A 26466-nucleotide genomic window follows, 5' to 3' on the forward strand; every position below is an offset into this window, starting at 1 on the left:
CGTGCCGAACGACCTCTTCTCTCTCTCTCTCTCTCTCTCTCTTGCGCTCATCCCTGGCGCATGCGCTCTGACTCCTCCCACTCCAAGGACGAGGAGGAGCAGCCCGCGATTTTACTGGGATCCAGGGAAAGGAAGGGAAAAAGAGTGCGCATGCGCGTGGGCGCGCGCCTCCTGGCGGATATATTTTTCATTACGTATTATTCCTCCCATTCCCCAGAAGCTCCACCCCCCACCATTCAGGAGCTTTATTCTGATTGGCCGCTTGGAGTCCCGGCCAGGTGTCAGCAGCAGCAGCAGCAGCAGCAGCAGCAGGGAGAGAGAGGGCAAACAGTGCGGCTGAGGAGGAGGCGGCAGCAGTAGGAGCTGCGGTGGGCGCTGCTTTGAGACCAGAAGGAAGAACCCTGGTCTTGCCCTTTCCAGGAAGGGTGAAGAAGGAGCTCTCTATTCCGTTGTGCTTCAGTCAGACGCTGCGGTTTGGGAGAGGCGAGAGGTGGGGCTCCCCTTCTTTCCTTATATCCCCTTCTCTTATCTCCATAGGAGTCTGTCCACACTGTATAATTAACCCGGTTTGAGAGCGCTTTAACTGCTCCAGGCGAGGGAATTCTGGGAATGGTCGTTTGTTGTGGCACCAGTTAAAGCGCTCTCAAACCGGGTTAATTATACAGTGTAGATGCATCAGCTGCACCATTTTGGTGCATTTCTCTCCCTTTCTGGCCATCGCCCCCTTCTTTTTCCTGCCAGTCCCTCTCTTTCTCTCCCTTTCCCCCCATTTTCTTCTCCTCCTTCTTGGATTGCAGTGCCTGCTGCAGAGGGGGAAAAACTGTGCATTGGATTGCAGCTGCTTCCTGCAGAAATATGTTCCTTTTTGGAGGTAACCCCTTCCTTCTTTGTAGTTGCATTTGGTTCCAGGATCTGTATGTCCCTCCTTAATGGGATTCAAGGCTGGCAGTAGTAGTAGTAGTATTGGTAGTTGTAGTTGTAGTGGTAGTAGTAGTTCCTGCTCCAGGTTGTTAGAGCTGGGTCCAGCAGAGTGCTCAGCTGGTGGCTGGCTTTGCCCAAGATGCTCTCCTAAGGAATGAATGGACTGGCAATACGATTCTACATTGGGTCTGCTGTTGCCTCAGGGCACTTTTGGTCTTAAATTGGGTGGCCAATTGGATGGCCCTCTTTCTCTTCCTCCAGTTGCAACCCTACTACTTCGCCTCTGGAGTTTGGCTTCAAGAGAGAAAGGGATTGTGCCATTCCCCCTCCTTTGCAGATGGCTTTGCAGGCAAATTGTGGGCTAAATGCTCAATGACACCTGGATTGGGTTGAGAAGAGCGGAGGTGGTCCTCTCTCCTGAAGCAAAGAAGGGGAAGATGGAAGGAGAGGGTAGGAGACGGGGTTACGGGGGTTGCTATGTTTGTACATAATTGTATTTGCTTTAAAGTTGTGCAGCTGAGTCTTCTGCGTGTTGACTTTGAAGGTGGTCCCATTGAGTGGTTCTGTGGTAAGTGGGGTCATAGGATTCATATTGAACATGCACAACTTTAAAGCAGTCCGTCTAGTGGCTCTGCTTTAAAGGTCAAGCTGATAGCCGTTATTTCGGATGAATTATTATGTTGTTAGCCATTGTTTCTTTTTTCCTTTCCCCTTTTTGCCTACCTTTGCTTGTCTTCGCACTAACACATCTATGTGGAGCGGGGCAGAAAATGCCACTTGGTAGTTTTTTGTGGGTTTTTCAGGCTATGTGGCCCTGTTCGAGAAGAGCTTATTCCAGATGTTTGTTCCTGATCTTGATGTCCCTTGATCTTTGAGAAAGAGCTGCTAGGTCTGCGATCATGACAGAGTTCATTTTGGTTTTGCATTTCATGCACTAAAAAGGTGGCTTTATGACAGATGGTAAAATTACAACTCGAGTATACTTACATTTTCCCTTTCTTAATATGTAAAGAGGAGCCACCCAAGCCCTGCTTTTCCATGTGTCAGAAGAAGCCCTGACAAGTGTTGGCTGCTTGCGGTTGCTGTCTCTTCTTGCTAATTTGATTTATTTTACGCTAAAGAACTAATCAGGTCTGAATTAAGGGACAGCTGCTGGAATAGTTTGGCAGATTTATTAAAACAACATTACCGGAGTGCAGATTATTCCACGCATCATTTCATGTCGCAAAGGTAAATGGAGTGTATGCACAGTATTAGGAACATGATGCTGTGGCACTGCATTCCTCTTGCTAGTGTATACAGCAGCTCTCTTCAAAAACACTGGAGGAGTGTGTGTTTCTATATCATTATCTTAAGGACAGCACATTTTTAATTATGGAAGAAAATACCATCTGGTAGAAGTTAACTTGTCTTAGGCAGATTAATTAAAGAGAACAGTGTTATTATGCTGAGGTGCATTTTAAAATTAAAACAAGCAAATTAGAACACAGAATGATGCAAAATGCTTTAAAATGCAGCTGAGCTCTTTAGTATTTCCTAAGGATTAAAACAACACCTATAGGAATTGCATTGATGAATTTGCTGTATGTTATTCAAAAGCTAATGTTTGACGGTTGGATTTCTAATGGAGTCACCAAGACCCTTTGGTTTCAACAGAAACAGACTTAAAATAGGCTGTGACCCAGCATTTTAAATCTCCATCAATTTCACTGGGAGAAATTGGTGCACCTGCTGAATTCTCATTGAAATAATTGTGATTGGATTTTTGTTGTGTGCCTTGCAAATCCTTTCTGACTTATAGTGACACTAAAGCAAAACCTGTCATGGGCTTAGCTTGTTTTATGGCGAGATTTGTTCAGAAGGGTTTTTGCCTTTCTCTGAGGCAGAGAGAGCGTAACTTGCTTAAGCTCAGGATTTCCATCGCAGAGCAGGGTTTTTTGAACCCTTGTCTCCAGAGTCGTAGTCCAGCACTCAAACTGCTACACCAAGCTGGCTCCTAATAGTGTCTTAAACATAGTTAATTTGGTTGGATTGTTCTCACCGTTTGCCACACTTCGCATTCCATGTAGGTAATGGGCAAAAAAATTCAGTTGCTGCAGCTGCTAAGGTCTTTGAGAGTAAAAAACCAACAACCCAGGATTTGCTCATTATTCCTTAGTAAGGTGGTGCACAGAATGTAGAAATCCAGCGGCTCTGGGTGGAATGCAGGATACATTTCTAGATATGCCAGTGGAATATCTCAGTTACAGCAGTGAAAGACTGCCAGTGAGGATATGCCATCACAGTAGATAAAATACATTGAGGGCAAGATGGTGGTGGCATAGGTGCCACAGGCTGTGTTCTTCCCTACTATGGCCCCAGTCTCATTGATGGTGTAGCTTATTCAGTGGTAAAGTGAAAATGTAAAAAACGATCTTCCTTGCATCGATTACAACCCCACTCATGCTGGGCTGAGCAAGAGGACAGGGTATTATAGAGGGAACACTGTCTTTGACTGAATGGCTTGCAACCCACTTTTGCTTAAACGTGTGGCAATTCAGCTTTTAAATAAGTTGCAAGGCCACCTGGGTTGTTTAACATTACAAAAATATCAATTTTTCAAAGTCCATCAGCCACAGAGCTTTTAGTCTGTTCTGCTTCTAATTTTGGCATTCCATGTGACTCCTAGAGAATCCCAAAAGCAGAAAAACGGCCCTTGGAACTACTACAGTTGCCCACGTGGTTTAAAATCATAAGCCAAAACGAGATATAAATCAACAAAAACAAACAAACAAACTCATTTTGTTGTATAAAACAGATACACAATTGATTGCATAACACAACAAAGCCCTCTTCTCTGAAATTTGTTAGTAGAACACTTGATATGTATTTTCTTTGCTGTCAAGACAAATATGGTGGAACTTGGAACCCATTTGCATCCCACAGCTACCAGTATCACACACTTAGCTCTCACAAGAGGTGAATCTTTGTGATGAGGAACCATGAGGAAAGAGTACTCACAGGCAGCACTTTGCACAAATAGCTTGCCTTCAGAAAAGTCCTCTAGGAACTAATGCACATTGTCAGCATTTCTTTGCCTAGAGCCCTAACACATGGATGAAAAACATTTGGCTCTCTGGATGTTTTTGATTTGATATCCCAACAGCCCCAGAAGCCAGAAGGCCCCAAAATTTCTAGAAATTGTAATTCAAAACATCAGGAGGACCACAGGTTCCCTGCCCTTAGCCTAATGCACCCTTCCCCTTGGAAGTCCGAACATAGACACCCTATAGTAGCCCCTACTTAATGGGGGGGTACTCATATAGAGCCTCCTACATATATAAGAAAGGAAAGTGTGACTGCTGTGAATGTTCCCATGTTCTTCTCTCCAATTGCCTTATATAAAACTGGGTTTTTACTCTTTTCTGAGCTACATTGCTGGCAGGGATCCCAGAACTATCTTTTAGGGGTAGGGTATCATTATACATTTTGCACACTTGCCAGGGCATTTTTGCATCTCATTGAAAATAGAGAATACATTGCATTAAAATAACAATTAATAGTAATAGTAGTATACGAACAAAAACAGTTAACAATGTGGTAATCATGAAGAAATGACAAATGATAAGTAGAAATTAAACCATAAAATCAATACATCAATGAGAGGGGAAAACTGGACTCAGGAAAAAGGCAGGATATTAAAAAACTATGTAAGACACATTTCAGCGAATACAAAGAACCACTCCCCTCCAGAAAACTGCTTTGGAGCAAAAGTTGTGAGACATGTAGCACTGGGGGGGAAACTTTCAAAAGAAAATGTAAAATATTGTATGTATATCTACCATGTTTGAGGTGTAGCAACATAAAACCTGAAGTGAATAGTTTCCTGATGATGCTAAATTATTTAGAGTTCTGAGTATAAAAATGGATTGTGAAGAGGAGAATCTCTCCAAACTGGTGAAAGAGATCAGTCCAAACTGGAGGAGTTATTGTTATTGTTATTATTACATTTATATTTATATCCCACTTTCTTCTCACATTTGGAATACAAAGCAGCTTACAAATTTTTTTAAAAACCAGTTAAAACATACAAAAGTGGGCATTAAAATGGAATTAAACTAGTACACTATTAAAACCCATAATTCATTAAAATAATGAAATGCACTTTAAACGATAAAAGTGTTTAAAAACAGTATATATTAAAACAGTTAAAAATCCTAAAACAGTAAAGCATTAAAATAATAAAAATAAAACTATACACAGACCCTTTAAACCTTCAAATCCAGCACCACAGAGCATTAAAAGCCCAGTCTCAACCATCTGTAAAAGCCTGGTGGCACAAAAATGTTTTAACTTGCTGCTGGAAGGACAGCAAGGATGGAGCCATCTTGGCCTCTTGGGAGAGAGTTCCAAAGTTTAGGAGCAGCCACCAAGAAGGACTTCTCCCTTTTCCCCACAAACAAGCCTGAAAAGGTGGTGTGACAGGGAGGAGGGCCTTTCTGGATGATCTTAAAACCCTGATAGGTTCTTACAGGGAGATATGGTCCTTCAAAATGAAAAGTTGTAAACAAATGTTCTAGAGCAATAAAATAAAATAAAAACTCGCAGCTTCACACGGAGACAGACATCTACTGGAAACCAGTTTGATACCCTGCTCAACCATAAATCCCACTGGGTGACCTTGGGCAAGTCACAAGCTCTTATCCTCAGGAAACGGCAATGGCAAACCTCTGAACAAATGTTGCCAAGAAAATCCTATTATACATTTACCTTAGGGTTACCATAAGTTGGAAATGACTTGAAGGCACACCATCACCATAACACGCACCTGTTCCCCCTTCTCCCCCCGCACCTTTCCCACCTTCTCTCTGCTGGGTGCAGAGTCAAATGGTATTGCCTTTGGCATGTGTGCCATAGGTTTGCCATCACAGTTACATTGCATGTTTTCAAATCCATGATATGACCTCAACTGGAATAATGTATACTCTATATAGTTCTGGTTAAGCACACCTAAAAAGGATATTTTTGAGAGCTGGAAGGGGAGCAGGGAAAAGCAACTTGCTTATGAGAATAGGTTGTGATGTTAGTAATAAGGCACAATGAGAGAGAAATGAAAAACCAATGTAAGACACAGTATTAAAATATGTCAATATAGATAGAAAAGTGTGTGTGTGTGTGTTTTCAGTTAGTGATCCTAATGCAAATTTTATTTGATTTCTGGCCATAGGGATAAGTTTGGGTAGAATCCTTTCCAGGGGACTTGGGATTCTAGCATTAGCTGCGAGGGGTGTGTGTGCTGGAGTTATAAAATGCTTAGAAACCTTTTGTGGTTTTGAAAGTGACATCCAGACCCTAAGTAATTGGAATTAGCTTATTTGCTTGTGATATCAATGTAATTCTACTGGAATTCTGGCATTAGGTGTCTTTTATTATGCTTATTTGATCTAAAACATAAGTGCTTATGCAGAACCCTTTAGTCAGTATGTATGAAACAACCATTCTTATCAGGAAAACCAGTCTGCACTTTTGGGAATCCTAGCATGCTCTTTTTGGTATACCCTTTGATATTCTGCTGATGTTAGCAAAACTGTTCAAATAAATTTGGTCTTACAGCTGTATATGATGGTAGCACATTTTCAGCCCTGCTCTTTTCTTGCTATTTTTATAAGTAATACTTGCAAATATTTAACAGAATTGAAATTGTAAAGATAATTTTTGCACACCCTATACATACGTCCTTCCCTTTATGTGGACTTAGAGTCCATGGTCTCATTCTTCGTGGGAGGGACAAGCGGGGAAGGATAAAATGTGCCACGTGCCTTGGGCTCACATGCCATTATTTTTAATGGGACTTGAATATTTGTGATTTGCCATTTTCATAGGGTGTATGTGTGGAACAGATCCCTGCAATTTGGGAGGGGCTACTGTATTCATATTCGGTACCAAGAATGCACCAAAGCCGTCATTCCACAGTATCAATGAATTAAAACTTATAGAAATATCACAAAAAAGATAGGAATTTTTGTCTAGTTTTTTCCTTAGGTTTCGTACCTCACATACTTTTGGATAATGATGATAATGATAAAACTTATTGGCACTGTGTGTATAAGATTATTTATTGTAGGGAAGAGATACATATAGTGCACCCGCGTTATACGCAGGCGTGCCTAATGTGGCTTCCTGGAAAACCCCTGGTGCACCCCAGAAGAAGTAACGGGCCGTGTGCAGCACGAATGAGCCCCATTATTTCCAATGGGGCTCAAGCATATGCGTTTTTCCCTTACTCGGTGGGGGGCGGGTGGTTCAGAAGTATCCCATGTAAGGGAAGGGCACACTGTGCATGAGTGAGCATGTCATTACATTACTCCCATGCATACATATTGTGTATCCCTTATCTGAAAGGCTTGGGCCAAAACGTGTTTCACATTTTGGAATATTTGCATATGCATAATGAGATATCTTTGAGATGGGACCCAAGTCTAAACAAGAAATTCTTTTCTTTGATATACACCTTATATACTTAGTGTGAAACTAATTTTATACAATGTTTTTAATAATTTTGTGCATGAAACAGTTTGTGTACATTGAGCCATCAGAAAGCAAACGTGTCTATGGAGATTATCAGATGGGGGGACAAAGGACGGAGAGAAGAGGATTGCTTTTGTCCTTATCACATGATTGTGTAAAAGTCTATCACACATATTGCGCTTATCCCATCATTATCCCGTGAATGAAGTGGAATTGTCCTGTCACTTTTGAATAACGGAAACTTCCATTAATGAAAAATGACAGGGCAATTCTGCTTCACTGACGGGATAAGCACAATGTCATTTGATAGTCTTTCATGTGATAGCAGATAATTCCACTTCAGTGATGGTATAATGACTAGATAAGCGTGACGTTGTCTGATAATCTTCGCATGATTGTATGATAAGGACAGGAACAGGATGTCCTTTTTCCTGTGTGATAATCTATCTCAGCTATTCATGTTTTTTTTGGGGGGGGGGGATTTTGGAGTATTTTGGATTTTTCAATTAGGGATACTCAACCTGTGCTTATTTTCATTTTTGGAGTCTGATTATCAGAATTAAATATAAAGAAAGAGAAATTACTAAGTAAAATCCTACAGGACAACAGTATCCTCTTTCATAATGAGCTTGAGTTCCAGTTGTCTTCAGGCACAATTGCATGAACTTTGTGAATGTTTTTAATTACAATTTTAAAAAGATGAATTATTGTTGCATTTCTGGGAGTGGGACTTTTACTGTGAGTTTATCTTAAGGAAGTAGTTTGCCAGAATGTTTAACATTAGAGACCGCGTGGTCATGTTGATCATTTGTAGCAAAGAATCACATAGTACTTGAGACTAAGGCCCATATTGAGTTTTTAGGTACTACTTGAGTGGATGCATTGAATCAATGGAATTTAGACAAGTGTTGATTTTCTGAGTTCCCAATGATTTAATGGATCTATTCTAGTTGAAAATAACAATTGCATTTCAGCCTAACAAAAGTACTATAACATGAATTTTACTTCATCAGATTTCATACTATAATATAATGAGATAAATCTAATATGTTAAAAGTTTTGTTTGTTTTTAATAAAGGATTGTCAGTCACCTGGGATATTCAGTTGAATTGTTTCAGTTCAAGCAAATTGTTAGAAGAGTGTTGCTTTGATATTGGGTCATTCAGCAGTAGTTTGAATAGAAGAAGAATCAAAAGAAAAGTTAGTAGTCCAAAGAAATGACAGTTTTAAATTAGGAGTAAGACAGAAGATGTAAATTAGGATCTGAACTAATTTGGGGGCATATTATGCTGTGGAAAGATGCTGCTTTCCTTTGGAGATTTCGTTTTCTATTTAATTGCCAAATTACAATTAGAGTAGACCCAGTAAATCATATGCTGAATGGTAAGTCTACACTTATGCAAACTGCATTGATTGAACAAGTCTACTTTAGTTGGGACTAACAATTGGATTTAGGCCAGTTGGTGTACAGTAGAATTTGCTGTTATATTTTGAAGCTGTATGTGTCCACTTATCCTTAACCTGTATATTTGAAAATGAATTTTAATATTGTAAAAGCCCTCCAATAATACCTTCTTCCAAAGGAAACCAAAACCAAATAAACACTACATCCCTAGAACTTTTCATTGGTTTGAGGATGCAGTTTGAGCATAATGATATGGATGTTCTTTAATCATTTTTGGCTGGGTGGAGCATGGGAATTTGTCACTGGTATCCAAACAATGCTGGTACCCACACATCAAGACAATGTAAGTGATATGATAGATTTGAGTGCCCAAAGATTAATTTCTTGTTTGTACTTAACCCACCTCCACCCCCAGGATAGCTTATTACCAAGACAAGAAGCGGGTTTAGTGCAGACATGTTGTTGTTGTTGTGTTCCTTCAAGCCATTTCTGATTTATAGTAATCCCAAGGGTTTTCATGGAAAAATTTGTGCAAAGAGGGGTTGCCCTTGACTTCCCCTGAGGCTGAGAGAATGTGACCTGCTCAAGGTTACACATTTGGTTTTCATGGCCAACCAGGGATTCGAACCCAAGACTCCCTAACCACTACACCACACTAGCCCTCTGAAATGGAAGTTTCTAAAAGTAATCACAACTGCACAGATACATTTCCCAGATTTCTAAAGTGCAATGGATTAAAAGTTGTTAGCTTCTTGTATGTCTTCTAATGACATCATAGCCAAAGAAGGAATATAAATCAGAATATCTTCATCCTGAAGAAGGCGATATTCTGAAACACAGTGGGCATGTGATATTTTCAGATAAAGAGCTCTGCTTTGAGCAGTTGTTTTGAGTCTTTGGAGTTCAGTACACATGGCTTTTAAACTGTGATTAAACCCGGGGGGGGGGGAACCTGCTTTGGTGATACCTATTGCATGAGGTTGCCTCCGACCTGTAACTGCTGCATCCCTGAAGCACGCTTAGGGCATCCCTTTTCGTTGAATAGGGAACTCTCAATGAACTCACAACCATGCTAGTCCCCAGGTGCAAAATATTGCTGGGGCTGTTGCATTATTGACAGTAACATAGTGTCATTGTATCCTCCTCTCCCCCTCCGCCCTCTCTCTCTCTCACTATTCCTAAGCAGCCCAATTACCTTTATTTTTTTCTATTGAAAAAACCCTTCAGTTACAGTAGCAGAGCCCTGGAATTGTGCAAAACAGTGATTTAAAAAAAAAATAGAATAATATAATTGTAGAATTGGCAGAGACCACAAGGGCCAAACCTCTGCCATGCAGGAACTCTCAGTCAAAGCATACCCGACAGATGGCCATCAAGCCTCTGCTTAAAGACTTCCAAGGAAGGAGACGCCACTACACTCTGAGGGAGTTTGTTCCACTGTCGAACAGCCCTTACTGTCAGAAAGTTCCTCCTAATGTTGAGGTGGAATCTCTTTTCCAGGAGCTTGCATCCATTGTTCCGGGTTGTGTTCTCTGGAGCAGCAGAAAACAAGCTTGTTCCCTCTTCAATATGACATCCCTTCAAATATTTAAACAGGGCTATCATATCACCTCTTAACCTTCTCTTCTCCAGGCTAAACATCCCCAGTGCTACCTAAGTCATAGGGCAGGGAGGTGGGATTAAGGGGAGCTCAGGAAGAGAACACAGTGGTAGCAGTTGCTGAGTTGTCAAGATAGGTTCTGATGCAGTGAATACAAATGGGCATACTCAGTATTCATTGAGAAGCATGATTGTGGCGAGAACTGGGCTTGTGGTAAAGCCCTTTGCTTCCCTGTCCTGGCTTTATTTATTTATTTATTTAAATCCAGACCTAGTTATACTGCCTTTTCCTTTTTCTGCCATAACTAGAGATTCATCAATGACTGGCCTGGAATTGTGTGTGTATTAACTAAATAAGACACATGCTCTCAGCTTCAGAGGATGACAGTGGCAAACCTCTGAACAAATCTTGCCAAGATAGGTTTGCCTTATGGTCACCATAAGTTAGAAATGACTTGAAGGCGCATGACGAGAACAAATGACTGACACCTTACCTTGTTAGCGTGACAGTATAATTTAATATTTTTCATTCCCAAATGTGATTTATATACTGAAGCTTGTACAGTTGTTCCCCCATATCTATGGATTCTGCATCCATGCATTCAACCAATTTTTTTCATGTCTCCTCCTCTTCATTTCTCTCTACATACGTTGTGGTATTCACAATATGTTCATTATCAAAAGATCAAGGTCAAGGGCAGAGAGGACTTGCAGTCACAGATGTCTCTCTCTGAGTTTTGTTTTAATGCTGTTTGTTTTCTTTTTCTGGATGATTTTTGAAGCACCTGTGATAGTAAATTCAGAGACTGAGAAGAAAATGGGAAAACCCAAAAGTAATAAAGCCTATTTTTGTTTTTGGAAGATGCTCAGGAGAGTCTCTTCTGCAACATGGCTTTGGCTGACACAGAATCTCAGTCTTGCTCCTTGCCTGCTTCAGAGTCCTCGTTCCTCTGTAGTACGTAAAAGCAACTAGTCTACATTTAGAAATACATGAAATCATAAAATCATGGCTTGAAAAATGAAACTGATTAACAAAGTTTAATGAAGGAAAAAATAATATGCAATTAGTCTTAAACCCCATCCCATTTTTCTAGCGTTTTCTGAAAATTAGTGTTTTCTGTATCTGCTTTGTATTGCAGAGGGGACTATGTTCAGAAAGTGCTTTAAAGGCTTTTACTATTTTGGTTATTTCCTCTGTTTTCATTTTTAACTGGTTACTTGCTCTCTTAAGATAGCAAAACCAACATGCTGGATTTCCTGCCATCTTCTAAGGCTGGTTTTACTCCTTTCCTATGGCACCTGAAAGGTTGTGCTGGAAATAAAGGCAAGGTGATATTGCTAATCCTCCAAACCCATGACCAGACTCAATAAAGATAGAACCTCAAGGGTCCATCAGTGATACCTTTATTGGCCAACTGAAATGCACAATATGCTTGTTGCAAGGTTTAGAAGCTCCATGGGCTTCTTTGTCAGACAAGATGTTACAAACCACAGGAGAAAAAAAATGAATGGAGAGGTCAGTCAGATGCCTGCATGTTGTTTCAGTCTTTAGTAAAGATGTTATGATAGGGAGGATATCTTTTTCAGGCAGGTTCCTCCTCCTTCTGGCCATGGGGCAATTGGGAGATTTTCAAAGTCCAGGAAATTTAAAATCCATTTGCATCTCAACAGGGACCTCTCTTTAGCAATCCAATATGTCTCCATTCCAGTGAGCTCAAAGGCCTCTTTGTAGGCAGGGAACAATGGATTCCTCAAGAAGTCTCCATGTTTTTGCATCAGGAACATTTTGATAATGTAGAGGTAAAACATGCAAATTCAGTCCAAATTTAAGAAGAAAAAATTGTTTTACCTTGGTTAAAGTCTCAGTCCACAGGCTGTATTGTTGCAGCTACAATACAGTATCTCACAATACAGAAAACACTCAGGGGTAGCTGTGTTGACCATTTAACAAATACAAACAAAAATCCATCAGTGATACCTTTATTGGCCAACCGAAATGCCCAATATACTTGTTTGCAAGCTTTTGAAGCTCCATGGGCTTCTTAGTCAGACAAGATGTTACATATATAAAACCAAGAGGTTCTTAAAAAAAGAATAACACCTCAAGGGTGTTACTCTTTTTTTAAAAACCTCTTGTTTTATATATTTTTAAAAAAGTGATTCCACTTCCTTGAACTTGAACAAAAAGTTCCCACTCTCCTGAGCTGTTTTAGAGAAAGTATAAATCTGAGAGCACATTGCAAGAGCACGTAGTATGGCATCCTAATTGGAAACGAAGAAGGTTCAATTCTGCTCAGGTCTTGGTTGCGAGGCTGCTTTTTGCTTTGAGTTCCATGATGGATGAAAGAAAGGCTATAAATATAACAAGAAGAGAAACAAACAAGCTTATGTTGACTTCACACCTCTTCTGTGCCCATGGCAGCGCCTTGCTTGTGAATTTTTGTCTGATTTTATGGGCATAAAAAGAAAATGAAATTCTGCATGCTAATTACACTTCTTGAAGATTATGAATTGTGCAGCCTGTTTATAGTAAGGTTACAACTGCTACACAAACAGAAAGAATATTTGTTTCAAGTGTAGCAAGGGGTTGGTCACAAACTGGCTTCACTTCTATTTTTAGATAGATGGTGGTTCGATATTAAAAAAATTTCTAGACTAGTTATTTTCCAGTTTACTATTGCCTTGTGGGTTCCTTTTCCAATGGATTTGGATGCTAAGGACACCCTATATTTCTGCTACACAATCTATGCATAACCTCCAACTTTTCAGATTTAAAATAGGGACATAGATGTGAATGTGTAAGGAGTATGGCAGTCAATCCAAGGTAACAGTGCAGTATAAACATTATTAATGAAATCTTTATATTTATATATTGTATGAAGGGAAGCCCCAAATTAGTTAATTATATATATATATATATACACACACACGCATGATACATACTATGTAGTATGTAGAGAGATCTTGTAGACTTTGAGACTAACTGAAATAAATTGTCAGCATGAACTTTCATAGTCTGTTTGCTCACGCATCTGAGGAAGTAGATTGAAATCTATGAAAGCTCATGCTGCCAACTTCTTTCTTTCAGTTAGTCTCAAGGGTGCTACAAGATCTCTCTACATACTGATTCTACAGACGTAACCAGGCTATATAATTGAATTCTACCACATACTATACAGACCGCCCTCCGTATCAACAGACTTGCCATCTATGGAGTTAACCATCTGCAGACAGTCTGCAGACAGCAAGACCCCATTTTTCTTAGTGGTGGCACACACTTTGCCACTGTTAAGAAAAAGAGGACCTGAGCATATGCGGAGTTTGATATCTGTGCGAGATGTGTGTGTCCAGAACGGTTCCCCCGTGGATACAGAGGTCTGACTATATATTGAATAAAAACAAGCAAACTGTGCTCCTGATAAAGTTTGTTCTGGATCCTGGGATGATGTAGTTAATCACTTGCAATATGCATTTATTAGAATGATTAGGTAACAGAACTATTTAAATACTGTAAAAATCTTCATCTCTACTTATCATGTATTTCCAGAAGTAAACACAACAAATGTATTAAAAATACTGAACAATCTGTTCTCTTACAGAGACAGTTCACTCCACATGATCCCACTCATTCTCGTTCACACACACTGTTCCTGAAGACCTTTGGGTGTAACTACTTGGAACTAGAGCTTTATATTCTTCTCCATCCCAATAACAATCTTCAAGAGCAAAGTTGGAGTTGACAGGCTGGTTTTACTAGTGGTTGCACTTACTATTGCTAGGACTGGAATAAAGCTATTCAATACAACAGTCTGCCAGTGCAAAGCTGGATTAACATGTGTCTGCCAAACCAGCTTTACTTTTGCAGATTGTTGAGTAGTTTTAATGCCAACAGTATGGAGCATAATTGATGAGTTGGGAAGGAGGTTAAAAACATAATTCAGCTTTGCTCCTGAAGACTGCTTTTATTTCGTTCACATTCCAGCAATACTGAGGGAAGGGAAATCAAGACAAAAATAGAGACTAGGAAGGAGAGTGAAGAGAAGGTAAAGGGGGAGGGAAGTGGAGAAAACCAGAAGCTTGTAGGAAAATGGGTAATGACCATAAAGACTGGAAACAGATTGGAATGGAAGGGGAGAGAAGTGCATGAAGGAGAGACAGCAGCTCTGTGTAAGCGCTCCCACAGGTGTACATTCTCCACACCTAGACTAGAAGCATAGCGTTGGAAGGAGCTTTAGAGGCCATTGAGTCCAATCTCGCATAAGATGCAGGAAATACAGCTGTAGCATCCCTAGCAGTTAGTTGTCTAGCCTCTTTTTGAAGAGAAAAAGACTCCACCACCTCCCTAAGTAATTGATTCATTGTCAGATTGTTCTTACTATCAGGAAATTGCTTCCAGTATTCAGTTGAAATCTGTCCCCCTTTAACGTAAAACGATTACATCTGGTCCTACGCTCTGGGGCACTAGAGAACAAACATATTTTTTCCTCTCAGAGACAGCCCTTTAGATATTTAAAGAGAGCAATTATGGCGGATTACAGACCGCCCGTTTGGGGCGGGCTGCACCCGCCCCTTTCCCTGGATTATCGGGGCCTCAGTGGCCAGAACGGCAGCCGCTGAGGCCCCGATCCGCCGCTTTCCGGGCTGCAGGGAAGCGGCAAAACATGCTTCCCCGCAGCCTGGAAGGGGGTGTCCCTGGGGCTTCAAGCCCCAAGGACACCCCGCAGCGGCAGGGAGGAGGAGAAAGGGGCCGCTTGGCCCCTTTCTCCTTTGGTCCGCTGAGCGCAGCCGTCTGAAGGCTGCGCCCAGCAGACCAAACCAGGAAGGAGCTCCGAAACGGAGCTCCTTCCTGCTCCACAAAAAGGGCATATTATGCGCCCTGGCGCGGAGCGAGGATGTCACGTCCGCGCTGCCCCATATAGAGGCGGCACGGTCGTGATGTCCTCATGGCGGCGGCCGTGTGGAATGGCCGCCGCCATTTTGTGCGTGCAGAGTGCACACTAGGGGTAGGGGGTACAGAAGCACTGCCCCTTTCTAACCCTAGTGCGCACTCTGCACGCACAAAACGGCCCGTTTGTAACGGGCCTATATAATCGCTTTTCACCAGGCTGGACATGCCCAACTCCCTCAGCCTTTCCTCACATATTTTGTTCTCTATACCTCTTGTCATCCTTGTTGCCCTTAAACTTGCTCTGACCTATCCCTAAAATTGAGTGTCCAGAACTAGACATCAGACTTCTTGCACCCCACTTTTTTTTAAAGAGATGTGTGGGCCCAGTATCCTCACCACTATAGCATCTTTGTGAGCAAACCAGCATGATCTTGACTGTTAGTACTTCCACTTACATCTCCTTTAACAGAGACTAAATACACTCAGCCCCCTCAATTCTTAAAGAATATATGATGCAAAAAACAAACAAAACCAGAATACTTTTTATAGGAGCAAGACACCTTTCTGGTCAATCTGATTTTTCAGGGACAAGTATGGTACAGGAAGGATCAGGATTTCCCAAGAATGTAAAGTCAGTATTTTGGAAGCTGCTGAGCTTACTATCTTGTAGTATGAACTAATAGTGCACCCAGCCTAGAACATCCTCTGCCTTCTGTGGCTGGACATGGAAGGAAATCAACAGTACAGAGCAAATGATAAATGGGAAGAAATTGGCTGTAGTTAACTGATGTTCTCACAGAGGAATTGAATGTAAAACTTTGAAGATCCACTGGGGTTCCACAGATCACAGTCTGAAAAATACCATTTTATACAAAGGCTTTTCATTGCTCCTGTAAGATAAATGATGGTTATTTTAAAATGGATCTGGTGTTGTGGAATGTCTTTGGCAATTTAAGGTTGAGAAATTGAAGAAGCAGAATGAAGAAGTGGGGAAAGCAACTTTTCTGTATTAATAAAATCAAAACAAGATATTTCTCCTTAAGCTCTTCTTAGCGAGAACACTGCAGTGTGTTTATTTCATGTGACCATGAGAACAGGCAGACTTTTCTTGGTGTGGCTGGTAAGTTGCATCTTTTTCTGACTGGAATGTTTTCTCCTTGTTTGCTGATAGGTTCCCTTATGTAATGATACTTTTCTGAGACTGTAGGTTTAAAATTAAAAAGAAAAAACTATTGTATATTCTGGAATTGTTATGGCTATATTTTACTTGTGTGATGATGAAAATGCATTCGCTCAAGTACTTTTCTTTGATGGTTCATAAAATTTTGGCATAATTTGTGGTGTCAAAGTGAAATATTTAGGTCATTTTTGAGCATTAAAATTCTTTTAATTTGGACATTTGCTGAGGATACTAACAGCTGGTCTCCTCACTCTAATCAAATAATGGTAAATCTAAGCAGGAAATGAAATACATTTCAGGGATGGGAAACACTTACTAGTATCAGAGCTCTCATTATGTTATCTATTTAAATACTGTATATGAAAATAACACAACACCATTGGAAAGGATCATCAAAAATATGATAAATGAAGACAAAAGTATCATTGGACTTATATGCAGAGTGATATTAGAGCATTAGTTTAAAATCATAGATATTTTGAATGGAGTTTGGGAAAGAGATTTAAATTTAACAGGGGAAGATATACAAGTGTGGATACAAGGAGTTAAGAGAAACAAGCATACTAGAATAAGAGAGCAACAGATGGAATTAATAGGGCGATGGTACAGGACTCCTTCTCAATTAGCACTTTTTAATAAAAAATTATCAGCTAAATGTTGACACTGCGGTGGGTCCAAGGGTTTCTACATAAATATGTGGTGGGATTGTCTGTGTATTCAGAGGTTTTGGGGTGAAGTGTTAAAAGAGATGAATAAAATTACAGGCAAGGATGTTCGTTTAAATAAAAAGAAATGTATAACATTAAATTTGAAGAAAAAGGAATGAATAATAATGAAGAGAAAGCAGTAAAGTATATATTAAAAGCAACACAGGCCGCGATAGTATCAGGATGGAAATATAAATTGGAAAGTGTCCAAAGTAGACAAGTATTTGGCAGATAATTTGCTGTTTGATATTATTAGGGATAGAAGATTGAAATATACTGGAGAAAGAAAGGTGGCAGCTTGGAACTTGGGTTGGGAAATTCTGCTTGAGAAGGTTAAAGGGAATACAGAGTACAAGGAAGTCAATAATGTAATTAAATTCATATCCCACATATTAAATGTAAGTTACTAATTGTTAATAGTTTATCGATTCTATACTCTTATCAAGCTGTGCGGTAGTGGGGAAGGCAGCTTATGCAACACTGTTTGTATATATGTAAAAATAATTAAATAAAATTTATTTATTTAAAAAGTCATCCAGGGAGATCTTCTAATCTAGCATACATCTAATGGAGGAGTGAGGAAAACACAGTCCATCAGCTATGTGTCACCCCCCACCTTTGGGACCTCTTAAGCATCCTGCAAATTCTGATAGCTTCTCAACCCTCCCAGTAAAAAAATAAAATAAAAATTGATATTTTTGAGATGTTTGATCACCAAATGCTTGAACCCCCTTGTATTCTTGTTCTTGTCAGATTCCTTCTACAAATGACAAGAGAAAGATTCATGATAATCACTTTTGTTTACCATTTTGAGAGGGATTCTAGAATCATGCAATCGTAGAGTTGGAAGAGACCGCAAGGGCCATCCAGTCTAACCCCCTGCCGTGCAGGAACTCTCAATCAAAACATCCCCAACAGATGGCCATCAAGCCTCTGTTTAAAGACTTCCAGGGAAGGAGACTTCATTACACTCTTAGGGAGTGTGTTCCACTGTCTGAAGAAAAACAAATATTTTGGTGTGCTGGCTGGGGTTTGTGGAGATTGGCTCCTATGCAGTTGCCTATTCCTGTCTGTCGTATGTCCAAAATTATTAAGTTACTGAAGTGAATATGAACAGTACCTATTACGTTGTTATCTCTGTATTTTATGGCACAAACCAGATAATAAAATAAATAAAGAAAGAAAACTTTAAGTTATATCTTGCCTTTTGTTACCGCAATCAAAGTGGCTTACAACCTTTTAAAAATACAACAATATATACAATTTCTGCCCCTGCAGATGATTCTGCTGAGATTGTAAGCTTGTGCTGTAGTTTTTAGCATCTGCTTTGTAATAAAGCATATGGAGTTCAAGATGCTACAATTCAATTGTTCATGCACATGAGGGATGCCAAGGGATATATTTCATTGGCGCCAGAGCAATGTTACCTAAGGGCTTTATTTTGAGGAGGAGAGAGCAGAGATATAAGATAATAGTGGCCTTGACCTCAGTCTTATGGACTGTCTATGGGCCTCAAAGAAGGATAATGAAATTTTAGCTAGAAAAATGTGTTCCTTTTGTCCTCCCTAGATTTTTTGTTGTTGATCTTTCTGGAATTGTTTTAACTTCCATGAATTCCACATTCACTTTGTATTTTACTTTGACTTCCACTTTGTTGCAACTCTGCCTCACTCTTACCACATTGGATGCTATTGCTGTAGCTTTTCGGGCTCTGTAGCTGAGCTCCCAAAGGTAATTTCAGCAACCTTAACCAGCTTTTTTTTTAACCAAATTCATAAGCAATTTGATTGTAAAAGGTCATCTGAACAAGACTTAGCAGCTGTTGATTATTGCAAAGTTGTTCTATTATGTTCAGACCCCCCCCCCCCCCCAAGAGAATCACCTGCTTTTTAATCTGCTTCTAGTAAACTTGCCACTGCAAACCCTGGGAAGCATTCTGTAAATTCAAGGCATAATTAATACCTTAAAACTGTTCTGGCTTCTTTGGATCAAGGTCTGCAGAAGTACAGACCTCTGTTGTTCTCTGGAAAGCTGCAGTTCACTTCCTGGGAAATCATGATCTTGTAGGTGAAGTTTGATGTAAGTCATTCAAGTACAGCAACAGACGATGAAGCAGTTCTCCGGAGGGAATAAATTGCTATCAATACATGGCAGGAGAAAGTCCAGCCTTACTCATAGCAGCTTTCAAAAGGTAACCCAAGATGTTGCCTCCTATCAGCTATACATAAATTAGTAGACCTTGTAGAAAACAAAATTAGGGACTTGGAATCAGAAAATATAGTATTCTTATTTTTGACAATTTCATGATACATTGGAAGACTCTACGTCATTTCAGCTTCTTTTCTACATCTTTGTTAGACATGTGACTGCCATGTATATGATGATTTGTTCCTTTTTATGAATGAACATACTAATGGATGTTCTTGAGGAGCAAAGCCTGAAAGTATTTACTCTTGAGCTGTCCCAATAGCATTAATGGAATAGTCAGAGTTGAGTACAGTAGTTTTAGGGACAGAACTGAGCTTTGTTCTTCATATTACATTTGTAAAAGCTTGTATGGAATCTATGGAGTCTTGTCTTAAGGAAAACCTAGGCAATTTTAGGACAAAATATTCCATGTAGTTTGACTCTGAAAACTAAGTCTAAAATGAACATTGATCCTATATTCAGCTCATTGTCTTGAGAATGATAGAAGAATGATAGAAGTTATTGTTTTGGTCATCAAACAGTGTACGAAGAGAATATTACTTTAGTTTAAATTATTTTATCTTAGAAGCTTGCTGAAGTCCTGCAGTATTTATAGTTTCATCTCCATGCCTTTGTTCTCTCTTGTGGTGTTAGGTTCTTCAGCCGATTGATTGCACTGAGGATAGAACTAATCATGGGGAGGAAGCTGGACTTATCTAGCTTGACTGATGATGAAGCTGAACATGTCCTTCAGGTAGTCCAACGAGATTTCACCCTCCGCAAGAAAGAAGAAGATAGACTGAGGTAAGACCTGTGGAATATCTAGAGATTTTGATGTATGCATTTCATATTGTTACTGTCTATAGTTTGAAAATAGATATGATTATTTAGGCATCAGGTGATTTTTCTGTCTTTGACAATAAGGACAGTCACATTCTTGTGGGCTTTGGTACTGACTAAAACACTGAATCTTAATGCTTTCTGAAATCTAATATATGAATATGGATGCAGTGAAAATCAGCAGTCTACGGTGTACTGCTATACACACACACACACACACACACATGAAATAATAATACAAATCACGGAAGATACTAACAAATCTATCACTGAGCCATAGACTTTTTTGTAAATGTAATAGCTCCTCCATATTTTCTACAGGGCCCATGAATCTCTTTTGTGATAGTTTAGAACATGGGTGCACACACTGAGAGAGAGAGAGAGGTTGCTGGTTTTCACTAAGCTTTCCTAACTGACATTTAAATTACTTTCTTTATCTAGCTGTGTTATGTCAATATGCACTGAACTGCTAGAAGACTGTAATGTTTGCAGCACTGATGGTAACATACAGACTTTAAAATATTATTATGCAGTCTTTGCAAATGGTGTGTGTGTGTGTAAATGCTGTACCTGTTCAATATGCTAGCACTCAATTCTTAGCCCCCAGAAAAATCATTGGGTTGTATTTGTTTCCTTTATTTGTTAAGTGCCAATGTAGGGCAGAAATAAGACAGTCTTGAAAATGGCAGTATAGGATCCTCTTCAGATTTTGTTGCTGTTTAATTGTCTTTCATGGAACTGTATAAATGTTTATTACGTCTAGAGAATACAGTATATTTTGCTTTATGTGTTTTTTTTTCTTTTTATATAACACTGCCTATATTATGAAATGATATAGTACAACAGGGTGCCCAGAACTGTTGTTAAAAGGAACTGCTGTTGCAGATGGGATAATAGGTCGATACAGGCTCTTGATTTTCAAATTGTGAGGATGCTGCAGTATGAATATGAGTGGATGAACTCTGGATCAAGGACTGGCAGCATCAAGATTGCTCTCAAACCCACCCCCAACTGTTTATGAATATGCTTATTTATTTATTTTTATTCAAGGCAGTTTCTAATTTGGAAGAATGGTGTGTAATAGCACTGAATGTTTATCAAGTTGTCTGCCACGCCAAAGGCTACGGAATTGCCATTTTAAAAAAAAGCATATTTGTCTCTTACATGTAAAATGTAAGATTGTTCACATCCTTTTATGGCATTTCATAAATTATCTATAAATGATGTGGGAGTAGGAGGATCAGAAGGAATTGCAAGAAATTCATAAATTGACTCATTCCTCCATCAAAAGCATATTAAACTATGCTTGAGACACACAGGGAATTTGTGGGTTATCTGTAGCTGTATTTTTTCCCCATTTTGAGTGGAAAGATAATTGAAGGATGTTCAGAAAGTATGTGGAGCCTGATCCACTAAGATCCCAAGATAAGCAAGATTCAATGTGCCAAGATGACAGTTTATTGATTATATACAGGTAATAAGTGGGTGCAGAAGCAAGAATGATGCAAAGAAAGTTTTCACATGTTCCTTTAGCAAATGAAAGCAGAGGCAACTGAGTGTTTATCTCTGGGACCATAGAGTTCCGTAGAGAAGAGAAAGGAATTCACCCTGAGTGCAGGTATTACTGGATATATCCGGTCATTTCCCATATCATACAAGTTATTCTGATGCTTACAGGTGGAGAGAGAGATCTCTCTCCCCATATAAAATAATCCCCCTGCTGCCCAACAAAAAAGGGGAAAAAACAGTTGCCAGTTGTTATATTAGATAATGATCAAGAATTATGAGAAGGAGGCTAGCATGGGTAAGAAGCTAAAGGAATGTTTACATATGAGCTGCTCTCAGTTGGTACAGCTTATGAGGTCCCTAAGGGTAAATGACAACTAGAAAGGATTGGCTACACTAAACTACACTCTAGTCATTATATGGGGCAAACTATGCCCCAAATCATCCTTTTGGGGTCACATCTACTACAAGGGCCAGTTTATATGAAATCCAGGATGGTATAGGAGGTAGAGTTTTGGACTGAGATGTGAAAGATCCAAATCCCCACTCAGCCTGAAATTTTGCTGTGTGATCTTTAAGCCAATTGCTGTACCTTTGCTTAACAAAAGGCTGTTGTGAGGGTAAATTGGGGGGGGGGCATTATGTATGCCATCCTGGTCTTCTTGGGAGAAAGGCAGAATAAAACTGTAATACATAATCATATGAAAGTTATTTTAAATTACTGAATCTTTAACAAATTTGGATGTTTACAAGGCTGAAATCTGTGACTAAAACACTGTCTGGCAGTAACAAATCTTTCTTGTTGCCATAAATGACCTCATAACACTTTCATTGCATAATATAGCATAATGGGCACTGACATAATATAAATAGCCCAATGGCAGGTTAATGGTAATAAGGAACAAGATGGCTCCAGAAATATACACCCCCCCCCCAACTCGCGGATCTCAGATCCGTGCCTCGAATATCCATGGAGGGACGACATCTGCTATTTCCTATGCCACACACGCCCGTGCTGCACACATGGGGGCTTGCCCCATTCAGGCCTATGAAGCTTGAATATGCACAAGCCTCTATTTTTGCGGGGGAGTCCGGAATGGATCCCTGTGAAAACAGAGGGCCAACTGTATTAGCAATCAGATTAAAATATGTGATGTATAATTTTTAGATCACATCTTTCTGGGATTAAAGATGCAATGATGAGAGAGAAACAGTGCCCAGCTCTGATGGTTATATTTTGCATCTGTGCATAAGATTCTTCTTTAAAATAGACTCCTTGATGTTCTATACTTAGTTTCTCTGGTACATAAAATACCAATATTTTTTCAGCTCATTTTGTATTTTAGTGTTTTTGTGGCTTAATTTTACATCAGTTAGTTCCCATTGGCTCTGTAGTTAATCAGAATGGAGACTGCAGTTCACAAATCACAAGATTATGACTTGGAAGGGCAGCTATGAACAAACTAGACAACATCTTTAAGTGTAACAATGTATCATTGAATATTAAAGTCAGAATGGTTCATACTATCATAGTTCTAATTTCTATGAAAGGTGGACAGTGAAGAAGGCTGATAAGAATAAAATCAAATCATTTGAAATTTGATGCTGTTGAAGAGTTCTACAGATAGTGTGGACTGATAAGACAAATGAGTCCTAGATCCAGTCAAGTCTGAACTCCCCCTAGAAGCCAAGATTACTAAACTGAGACAGTCATACTTGGACAGATCATTTGAAGACATGACTCTCTAGAAAAGAATGATGCTTGGTAATGCAGAAGGCAGTAGAAAAAGAGGAAGCCTGCATTCCAGATTGATAGACTCAGTAAAAGAAACCACAGACCTGAATATGCAAGAGGTCGATGATAGGGTGACTTGGAAGTCTCTTTCTTAGGGTCAAAATAGGTTGAAGCTGACTTGATGGCAGTTAACAAAAACAAAATTCCCCTACAGAATTCTTCCCTTATTCAAAAGCCCCAGTGTTATCGAAAAAAGAAGGAAGGGAGGGGGAAGGGGAAAAGAGAATGTAGCAGCACTTTAAGACTAGATGGTTTTTATTTTTGAATTAACTTTCATGGAAATAAACCCACTTCTTCAGATGGTTGTAGAGTAAATGCTCTACTGGATGTAGATGCTCGGCTGGAAAGCATATATACACAGTTGTGGGAGTGGGACTGAATGTAAGAGAATCCTGAAGGATGCAAATCATGATCCTTGCCATCAGTTTTAAAAAATATAGGTTCTTCAGATCTTTATAGTGATCAATTAGTGTTGCTGTGTGAAAGCAATACATCTGCTTTCCAAAAGTCAGTTCCTTGGGTAAGAAGATTCCTTTTGTTATAGCAGTGAGGACTCTTGTTAATATATGTAATACAACATGAAGCCATTTTTTTTTGTTCATACCTCTGTTAATAGATTGGAATTTGTAAATATAATTCAATTCATCTGTTTCTCCTTCTAGTCTTCCTTTCTAATTTCCTTGTTAAAGGGGTGCAATCTTTATATTTATTTATTTTACTGTATTTATACCCCGCTCCTTAGCCAGAAAGGCTCTCAGAGTGGCTTACAGATAGTTAATTAGACATTTCTTTGCCCTCAGGCTTACAATCTAAAAAAGACATGACACAAAAGGAGAAAGGAATGGCAGTGGGAAGGGGAATAAGTCCAGTGGTTCTTCTTTCTCTCCGAGGTCTGGACCATGGCAGATGGACTAGAGGGAGGGCTCACCTTCTTGCTTTAGGCTGATGAAGCTGGCCAGCCCTTTCTCTTTCTCTGAGGCCAGATGATATCAGATGGCAAAGAGGGAGGGCTTGTCTTCTTACTTTAGGCCAGGCCTGGTGGAGCTGTATGGCCTTTCTCTCCCTCTGAGGCTGGATGAATATCGCATGCTGTATGTCCAGGAAGGCTGAATTTTTCTGCAATTGATTTTTGGGTATTGCCATTTTTAATGTCAGTTTTGTGTCCATTTATTCTCTTGCATATAGACCGTCGTGTTTGTCCATTGTTGAGTAAAGAATGACATTGATGGTAAAAGATGGCATATATCACATTGGAGGAAGAGCATGCAAATGTACCCCTGATGTTGTGAGTGATGTTATTGGCCCCTATAATATTGTTCCCAGAGTAGATGTAGGGACAAAGTTGGCATTTGGATTTGTGGCAGTAGCTTGTCCCTGTATTGCTCTCCATGGTCCCATTCACACTACGAAACTAACCCAGTGTGAAACTGGGGCTCCTTGGTGACCTTTTAGCACTCACTTATCAGCCTCAGTTTGATGTTTAACCCACTGCTCAAAATGTGCTTCTTCTGTAAATTCAGCGGTCTCCTAACAGAAGCAATGATCCTGGGCATGAGTGGACAATCTCATGTTATTTACCTTATCTGGAGATAGTTCTGATCTCTTATTATCTATTAATTAGCCAACTATTCTGTGTTTAGCTTCCTCCTCAAAGTCCTAAGTATAGAGGTCAAAACCGCCATGGTCTTCACCTGCAATTCTGTGTTTGGGGGTTTGTAAGCTGTGCAGGTGTCTCAAACAGTCGCCACTCCCTGGAAATCTGATGTGAAGTAATGGATTTGTCTTTTTGTTAACCTGTGCTCCCACATCTTTGTTTGCTTTTTATAGTTGTAAATAATTTAATAATTACGCTGGAACATCTCAACCCTCAGAGTTATTTGGGGGAATGTTGTAAGATGTATTTGGCTATGTTGCTGACAAAATTAATTTTGATAACCCGTCTCCAATACATTTGTTGACTTTGACAAGATATTAGATAACCTTTGGAGAACACGTACCAGACTGTACTCAGTTCTGTATCATGCAGCACTTTGTATATGTAAAAGATGACAAATATTTAGGCTGGGTTCTCATGGTGTTGTGGAACTGGAGAGTGGTGTAATTACCCTCATTAGATGCTTCAAAAGAGAGACAATGTTCATCTCTCAGATGTTTTGGCCATGGCCTGTTTCATTGGCGGGGACTGGACTGGATGGCAGAGCCCCTCCCAACTTCATAGTTACATGGTTCTAGAAACAACATCCACATGGCTTGGTCCATCACCATAGTACTGTTTCATGTAAACAGAAGCCCCATCAAGAGGGACATTAAAAGCTTACTTCTTATATTACCCTTCTAATGCACCCATACAGTAGTATAAGAACGGACTGCTTCTGATCTGGACAACATAAGTCCTCTTTATGGATATAGAGAGTGGGTTTAAAACAGTGGCTATTAAAAAATTGTTCCCACACTGCACCTGTAACATGAATCCACTTCCCACCTGCATTAGTCAGTAAAACTACAAAGTAGATATAAAACCATTTGCATAGTGATTTCCATAGCTTCATATGCTCTCTTTCTTGGAGCAGCCTGTCATTTAAAAGCTTTCAAATTCTTCAGCTTCCTAAAGCAAATGTAGTGAGAAGAAAGAGAGAGCATGTGCGGTTCTTTTGCATGCTTTTGAGGTCAATAAATTTGAAATAAAGCTGTTCTTGAGGAATATATAAACCTTTTCCATGTAATCGATGGATGAAAATACAGTCACCTCTCTTTTTCGCAGGGGATCTGTTCCGGACCCCCTCACAACAATTGACCCCCTCACAAAAATGGAGGTTCGCATATATTCAAGCCCCATTGGTTTGAATATAGGCGCAGGCACGTGGGCTTGGGAGTGCACAGGTGTGTGTCCCATTCATTCACTCTCTGTTCGTCCCTCGTGCATAAGTGAGG

The 26466-nt window shown here is 39.7% G+C and overlaps 1 protein-coding gene across 5 annotated transcripts in view; it reads left to right on the forward strand.

Annotated features, from left to right (window-relative positions):
* Nucleotides 1–327: 327 nt before the first annotated feature.
* The window catches only part of MYRIP (myosin VIIA and Rab interacting protein), a 194671-nt gene continuing 168532 nt past the window's right edge, over nucleotides 328–26466 (forward strand). For 4 of the 5 annotated variants that reach the window (XM_089532736.1, XM_089532739.1, XM_089532738.1 and 1 more), the window contains exons 1-2: nucleotides 328–490; nucleotides 20049–20198. In XM_089532736.1, coding sequence (XP_089388862.1) covers nucleotides 20089–20198 — 110 coding nt within the window. In that variant the 5' untranslated portion in view covers nucleotides 328–490; nucleotides 20049–20088. Of the gene's footprint in view, nucleotides 491–1332; nucleotides 1372–20048; nucleotides 20199–26466 lie in introns of those variants that run through there. The other variant, XM_089532737.1, reaches the window with a different exon arrangement.

The sequence above is a fragment of the Sceloporus occidentalis genome, unplaced genomic scaffold (assembly GCF_023333645.1).
Source record: "Sceloporus occidentalis isolate IW3139 unplaced genomic scaffold, rSceOcc1.0.p SCAF_7, whole genome shotgun sequence".
NCBI classification, from domain to species: Eukaryota; Metazoa; Chordata; class Lepidosauria; order Squamata; family Phrynosomatidae; genus Sceloporus; species Sceloporus occidentalis.